Genomic DNA, 8,296 nt, shown 5'->3' with positions numbered 1-8,296 from the left:
TGGGTGGAATGTTCTGTGAATTCTTCCCAGGGAAATTTGGTTTGCTGTATACTTTACCTCCAGAATTTCTCTGTTTAGTTTTTGCCTGGATGACCTGTCTATTGGCTGGAGTCAGATATTGAAGTCACCTGTTGTCATTGTGGAGGTCACTATGATTTTAGCTGTGGTAGTGTTTCTGTTATGAACTTGGGAGACATTGCTTTTGGTGCAGGAATGTGTAGAACTGCAGTATCCTCTCTCTGGGTGGATTTTCCTTTGTCGGGTATGTAGTGTTCTCTTCCTTATCTCTTTTGATTAGTTTTGATTTGAAGTCTATTGTGTCAGGTATTAAAATGGCTATACTGACTTGCTGCTTGGGTACATTTGATTGAAATACCTTTTTCCATCCTTTTACCCTGACGAGATGTCTATCTTTAATGTTAGTTGTGTTCATTGGATGCAGCAGCAGGATGGATCCTGTTTTTCGAATCCAGTCTGTTAGCCTTTGTCTTTTTACTGGGGAATTGAGACCACTTATGTTGAGAATTATCAATGAGCAGTGTTTGTTGATTCCTGTTATTTTCTTCTTGTGGTACGGGTTTTCCCCTCCTTTTGATTTGCTGATCTGGGATTATTTATTCCTTGTGTTTTCTTGGGTGTGGTTAGTCTCTCTAGGTCGAAGTTTTTTCTAGCACTTTCCATAGAGCTGAACTTGTATATAGATACTGCTTAAATTTGGTTTTATGGTGGAATGTTTTTCTTTCCCCATTTATTGTGATTGAAAGTTTTCTTGGGTATAGTAGTCTGGACTGGCATCTGTCCGGGTCCTTGTGGCTTTTAGAATCTCCATTAAGAAGTCAGGTGTAATTCTGACAGGTCTGCCTTTACATGTTACTTGGTCTTCCAGTCAGGTGTAATTCTGTTAGGTCTGCCTTAGACATGTTACTTGGTCTTTTACCTTTGCAGCTTTTAATATTCTTTCTCTATTTTATACATTTAGTGTTTTATTATTAATGTGTTGTGGGGAATTTCTTTTCTGGTTCTGACTGTTGGGTGTTCTCTATGTTTCTTGTACCTTGATAGGCACCCTCCCCACCTCCCCAACACAGGATTTCTTTATGTAACAGCTTTGACTGTCCTGGAATTTGCTTTGTAGACCAGAATTACGTTGAATTCCCAGAGATCCACCTGCCTTTGTCTGGGATTAAAGGAGTGTGCCACTATGCCCAGCTGGCACCTCCTTCAGGTTAGGGAAATTTCCTTCAGTAATTTTGTTGAAAATATTTCCTGTACCTTTGACCTGGGTTTCTTCTTCTTCTACTATTCCTACTACTCATAGATCTGGTCTTTCATCATGCCCCTGATTTTCTAGATTTTTTTTATGCCTGGATTCTTTTATATTTAGCCTTTTCTTTGACTGAGGTATACGTTTCTTCTGTCTTATCTTCAGTTCTTGAGATTCTCTCTTCCTCTTGTACTCTGCTGGTGAATTAGAGTTTATTCATGTTGTCTTTGAGGTCCTTGAGCATATTCATAATTGCTATTTTGAAGTCCTTGTCCTGTGCTTCAGCTATATTGTATTTCTTTTTTTTTAAAAAAATATTTATTTATTATGTATACAATATTCTGTCTGTGTGTATGTCTGCAGGCCAGAAGAGGGCACCAGACCTCATTACAGATGGTTGTGAGCCACCATGTGGTTGCTGGGAATTGAACTCAGGACCTTTGGAAGAGCAGGCAATGCTCTTAACCTCTGAGCCATCTCTCCAGCCCTATATTGTATTTCTTAGTGCCCAGCGTAGTAGGAATACCCTGCAGTGAGCTGCAGGGGAAGGTTCTTTGTGACAGCATTTTTGTTTGTTTTATATATATATATATATATATATATATATATATATATATATTTCTTTGGAAATGTCACATCATGTACCCCAATCCCACCTATTTCTTGATCCTTCCTCATCTGTCCCTCACCCTTGTGGTGTTCCTCTCAAAGGAAAGCTAAAAAAGAAATAATAAAAACAAGATAAAGATATTTTAAAAAAAGAAGAAATAAAAATAATACTAATAAAACAAAAAAAGAATATCAATTTCAAAAAACCAAACAAACCAACAAAAACAGGCAAGCAAACTAACAGCATAACAATAACAACAATAACAACAAAAACCCCACTTTGCTCCTCTGTCTCTGCCTCTCCATTGCCTCTTTATTCATCTTAGTGGCACTGGGAGCTGCTGGTTATCACGCAGTAGACTCTTTTGTCTAAACAGCTTTGCTTGCAAGTCTTCATTATCTAATGTCTTGCTGGTCTGGTTCAAGGCCTCTGGCCTCCAATACACCATCAACACTGGGCCCCCATGGAAACTCTGCAGACATCCTGCTATTGCCCCAAGTCATGTAGACCATGCAGCCATGGCTCTGCAGGGCCAGTCCCTTCAATTTCTCCAGCAGATCATAGATGGAGTAGGTGTTGGGGTGTGCCAGCTCAAAGCCCTGGGTGTGCACCTGGGGGGCTGCTGAGTTGGTCATTCTGTGCCACTGGGACCCCCCACCCCCTTCAGGTAAGGGGCAGGGCCAGCTCTCCCACACCCAAGGTAAGGGGTGGGGCCATCTTTCCCAAGTGTGGACAGGGGCTGCTCTCCTATGGGCTTGGGGTGGGGGAGCTCTCCCTGAGCCAGTGAAGAGCTGAACCAGCTCAGTGAGGCCCTTGTATTTCAACTCATGGTTCAACACATGGTTTGCATGGGCCACTTTGGTAACATGGGCAACAGAAACAGATGTCAACACAGACTCCAGCTATAGCAGGTTCATGGACCCAGACTTGGCCATCAGCAACATCTTGGGCCTGGAGGACCATGGACCCAGACTTGGCCATCAGCAACATCTTGGGCCTGGATGTCACCATGGCCCCTGGTGGCAGCACAGGCTTCTCAGATTGGCATGGGCCCAGCAGCACCATAGTCCCCAGACTCCAACATGGTCCCGAGTGGTATTAGAGACCCTAGGCATTCACACGGCCAGTCACATGGCCCCTGATGGCAGCAGGAGCCATAGACTCTGGCTATGGTAGGACCATGGACCCAGACATGGCCCCTGGCCACAGCTCAGCCTGGATGTCGGCATGGCCCTAGTGGCAGGGCAGGTTACCGCTTTCTTCATGGCAGCATGATCCTTGGGCACAGACATGTTGTCAGGTGTCAGCCCAGATCCCAGGCATCTGCACTGCTTTTAGTGGTAGCCTGAGCCACAGACTTCAACACAGACCCTGGCTGTGGCGGGGCCATGGACCTTAGCAGCAGCCCAGGACTGGATGTTACCATGACCCTGGATGGCAAGCAGGCATCCTACACCAACCTGTTCCTTGTCAGATCCACCTCTCTCCACAGGACATGAGCCTCTGTACCTCTCTCTCCTTCCTGTACCTCTCCGTATATTTGCTCACCATAATGGCACCTGACCACCCATGCCCTGTGGCACTGGGCAGGCCCTTAGGTTCTTCCTGCCTGCCCAGGGCAAACTGCCCAAGTGCCTGAATTTTAAGACATTTTCAAAAGAGTGAAGCAGGAAATAGGAAATTCCTTCAGCAAAAGTTGTTTTTATTTGAGGAAAGGGCTATAAATCAATGTTTGAAGTTAAAAGCATAAAACTTGAAAATTCTCTGAGTTTGATGGAGGTGTAATAACTGTAACACATCAAAGCGCTGACCGTGGGCGGAGTAATGCCCACATCTGCAGGTGCGTTCATGCTGGTAAATACTGGGAAAGGAAAGTAAGCCTCCGTCAAAATGATTGTTAATTCTGGTAAATGATGGATGACAACTTGGCTGTTTGGATTCTGTTTAAGTAGCTGGAAATTGGGCATTTGAGGTATGTGATATATATTTTCACTTGTAAAATACACTAAAAATTAGTTTATGCCAAGAAACACCTTAAAAATAGGATTAAAATGTGTGTGTGTGTGTGTGTGTACATGGATACACTTATATGCAGCTATGTTTGGAGGCTAGAAGAGAGTGTTAGATCTCTTGAGCTGGAGTTACAGGCAGTTGTGAGTCACCTGACTTGTGGGTACTGGGAATTGAATTCTTTTATCCTCTTCAAGAAGAGCAAGTGCTCTTAACCACTGAGTGATCTCTCCAGCCCCTAAATACAGGATTTTAATAATACATATATGACACAAAACATGTTCCTTCAATAAAGTTATCACAATATATTTAATGGGAAATTACTAAAATGTTAAATGAACAGGTCACTCAAATGTCTTCTTTCAGAAAACCATATTTATTTTCAATCCATACATATTTTTGTTATCTTCCTAAAGTAGATCTTGTTATTTAGATCCTGAAGGATAAGCTTCTAAGGACCAACACTCAAGTTCAGCTGCAGCTAGAAAGAAAAAGTAAGAATTACAATCTTTACCTCATAGACTTCACAGTTAACAGCAGGAGTCAGTAAAAAGAAAGAATAGACCAAGAACCAGAATAGATAGAAATGACAAATGTGTGCGCATCACTACAGCACAAAGCTGAAACAGGACGGCTCGTGTGCACACTGAGTTAATTATCGTCAGCGTCAGCGCGCACTCCCGTTCCTCACTTGTGTCCTGAGCCACTGTGATGAGCCACGAGACAGCAAGAGAAGAAAAGTTCCAGCTCTCAATGATCATTTTGTTGTATTATATCCCTACATCAGACGAACTTGCAGTTTCTATACAGAGTCATAGATTTTTTTGACAGGTGAAGTACAGGAAGCTCTGGAGCACTCAGAGGGACTTCCGTGCCAGTGTCGTGTTGATATTGGAGTTCTCTGGTGGAGGTGTCCCATAAGCTGATGTTGGGGGAATAACGGAGAAAGCCTCGCAAGCAGAGGTGAGGGAGAGCACGACTAGTCCGCGGACACTAAGAGCAGGAGCAGCTGGCCAGAGTAGGTGAGTGGTGTGAGAGGGCAGCATAAAAACAACAGCCATTCAGAGTTGTGTATTTCCAGTCTGCATAAGGAAATTGGTATTTCCTCTTCCAGGCTAAAGGTAAGCCAACGAGAAGTAAGTAATGGGATTTCAAATGATACTTGTCAAGGACTACTCAGGAAGTGTGATTGACTGACTAATATTAATAAATAGATGGTTGTTGTAGTTTTGGGGGAGGTTGAGTACAGATGTGAATGAATTGTTGAGGAAGAATAAAAAAGGTTTTGAAAAGCCATGGAGCGACAGAAATGCAGGATGAGCAGTACTCACTTGGGATGCCCGCTTTTGTATGTTTTTAGTGTAGAATTTACAAACCAAGGGGAAGGATTCCATTTGCTTCTTAAATTTGTTTTGTAAAATTACTCTAAATTGAGCACATACACATAGGCAACATACCTTTATCTACCTCTTCAGTTATGTCTTTTACCATTTGCTGCTGCTTCTGAAATGTCAGATTTTATAACATTAAAATCAAACAAGTGATATTGTGGGAATGACATAATATATCTTATATTAATAAAATATATCTTAATAAAATATATCTTTCATTACCCCTCAAGACCTATTAAACTAGAAGCTTCTTAAAGTATATACATATATGAAAGAAATAGAAATGGAATCACTAAATAATGGGGGAGATAAAGCCCCAACTACACATCTCTTGCCACCAAGTGAAACCTCCAATGCTAGGATTGGGTTACAGATAACTGAGTTGTTGATCAGAGGGGTCTCATGGAAACCTCCAAACAACTCAGGTTATTCCCAAAACTATTGGTTGCTCTCTACAAACTGATGGTAAGACCTTATTGCTGAAGACAATACCTACATATCCCACTGAAGAATGAGATACCATGGAGAAGTTGAGCTGGTACCTAACTAGAGCCTTTACCTCTGCTGACTAGTGTTCGTGGCATTGGAAGGTACTTTGCATGCTACTAGAGGAGAAAAGTAAACACTAACCCAGCCATAAACCCTTTGATCTGCAATGGTGCTGGGCCTGCAAGATAAGCTGGTGCAATAGTGGCATAAATGTTATGGGAATAACCAACTACTATCTGATTATAAAGTTCTGCTCTATGAGATGGAACCTATCCTAGTTATTATTGCTGTGTTGAAACACCATGACTGAAAGCAAATTGGGCAGGAAAGTGTTTATTAGGCTCATACTTCCACATTGCTGCTCATCATTGGAGGAACTCAGGACAGGAACTCAAGCAGGGCAGGAACCTACCTGGGGACAAAAGATAATGCAGAGGCCATGGAGGGGTGCAGCTTACTGGCTTGCTCATCATGACTTGCTCTGATTGCTTATAGATTCCAGGAGCCCAGGGATAGTACCACCCACAATTTTCAGGGCCTTCCCTCATCAATCACTAATTAAGAATATTCCCTACAGCTGGATCTTATGAAGGCATTTTTCTTAACTGAGGTTCCCTCCTTTTAGATGACTCTAGGTTGCGTCAGTTTGTCATAAAACTAGCTAGGACAGAACCCAAGCCCCACACTGCTTGGGTGGCCAAGAACCTGAGACTCCTGGGAAAACCAAATACTGTTGTTCTACTAGAGAAACTTAGCAATAAAATGACTCCTAATAATTCTGTTACACCCATAGATCAGAGCCTCACTCAGCCATCAGCAGACAAGCTTCCTTCTGCATTAGATGGGGACTAATCCTGAAGCCCGTAAATGAACAATGTACAGAGAGTGAGAGGCCTTAGAATACTCCTTCCTAAATGGGAGGTCTTCATCAAACTCCTCCCTTCAGGGCTCAGGGAGCTATGCAGAAGAGGAGGTAGAAAGATTGTAAAAGCCAGAGGGGATGCAGGACACCAAGAAAACAGTGTCTCCTAAACACAGCAGGACCAACACACATGAACTCAGAGACTGTGACAGCATGCACAGGGCCTACACAGGTGTAAGTCAGAGGGGGTGAAATTGACACAAGCCCCCATCCCTAACCAAGGTGCTATCTCCAATTGACAGCTGCTTGCGAAGGAAAAATGACTTTTCTCCAGTTGAGTATCACTGGGTTTATAAACCACGTTTAAGGGTAGGCTTCATGTCCTTAGTGGATGGGCAACACGAAATGAGCTGACTGGTATTTTTGTAGGGTTTTTTTTTTGTCTTATATTGCTTTGGACATTTCTTTTTGACCTTCTAGTCTTCTGCTTGTATATTTATATTGTGACTCATTTGTGTGTGTATGAATTTTTTGCTGTGTGTTTCTTATGGTTTTTCTTTGTGAATTTAAACATTTTTTTAAAAATTTTTGTATATGAGTGCTCTATTTGAATGTATGGCTGTGTTTTAGTTAGGGTTTCTATTACTGTGAAGAGACACCATGAGCATGGCAACTCTTATAAAAGGAAAACATTTAATTGGGGTGACTAACAGTTTCAGAGGTTTAACTCATTATCATCATGATTGGATATGGTGGTATGCAGGCAGACATGGTGCTGGAGAAGGAGCCGTGGGTGCTACATCTTGATTCACAGGCAATAGGAAGTGAACTGAGTTCTACACTGGAAGTAATTTGAGCATAGGAGACCTCAAAGCTTACGTCCACAGTGACATATTTCCTCTACAAGGCCATACCTACTTCAGCAAAGCCACATTTCCTAATAGTGCCGCTCCCTCCCTGTGGGGCTGTTTTCTTTCATACTATCACAAGCTGCATGACAGAAAAGGGCATCAGATCCCACTATAGATGGTTGTGAGCCACCATGCAGCTCCTGGGAATTGAGCTCAGGACTGCTGAAAGAACAGCCAGTGCCCTTAACCTCTAGCCATCTCTCTAGCCCTTCTTTGTGGATGTTTATATTATTTTTATTATTATTATTATTATTATTATTTCTTGTTTTCTAAAGAAAGAGGAAGAAGTTGTGGGTTTGGAAGGGTAGAGAGGTGGGGGAGATCTGGGAGATGAGGGGGCATATATTTTATGAAAAAGAATTATTTCCAATAAAAATAAAATAAAGGGGAGGGGAAGGCAATGATAAGTTGACCCCTGAGGCCCATTGGCTAGCTAGCCTAGAGGAATCCAGAGCTCAGGTTCAGTAAGAAACCCTGTCTCAGAAAATAAGGTGGAGAGTACTCTGGTTGAGGAAGTCCCCAGTGTTGATGTCTGGTGTCCTCACGTACAAGAGCACATGTGTATGCAAACTGTCATTACAGAGACAAATCCAAACACACACACACACACACACAAATAATGACAATGATAGCAATAAGAGTTTCTCACAGAGAACGTGCTTTGTTTCCTGACGTTACCAGGGCATAGACACTACGTGGTGAAGCCAGTAAGACTTCTTAAAATATTTAAATTTATTTAGATTTATTTTGACATGTGTA

At 42.3% G+C, this 8,296-nt stretch overlaps 1 protein-coding gene across 1 annotated transcript in view; it reads right to left on the bottom strand.

Moving 5' to 3' along the window:
• Positions 1-4,309: 4,309 nt before the first annotated feature.
• Positions 4,310-8,296, bottom strand: part of LOC121676961 (ankyrin repeat domain-containing protein 26-like) — an 89,827-nt gene continuing 85,840 nt past the window's right edge. The window contains 2 exon segments of the mRNA XM_042054068.1: positions 4,310-4,365; positions 5,342-5,387. Of these exon segments, the coding sequence (XP_041910002.1) occupies positions 4,310-4,365; positions 5,342-5,387 (102 nt within the window).

The sequence above is a fragment of the Arvicola amphibius genome, chromosome 1, assembly GCF_903992535.2.
Source record: "Arvicola amphibius chromosome 1, mArvAmp1.2, whole genome shotgun sequence".
NCBI classification, from domain to species: Eukaryota; Metazoa; Chordata; class Mammalia; order Rodentia; family Cricetidae; genus Arvicola; species Arvicola amphibius.
The sequence above is the reverse complement of the archived record's forward strand: the minus strand, read 5'-3'. Positions and strand labels throughout refer to the sequence as shown.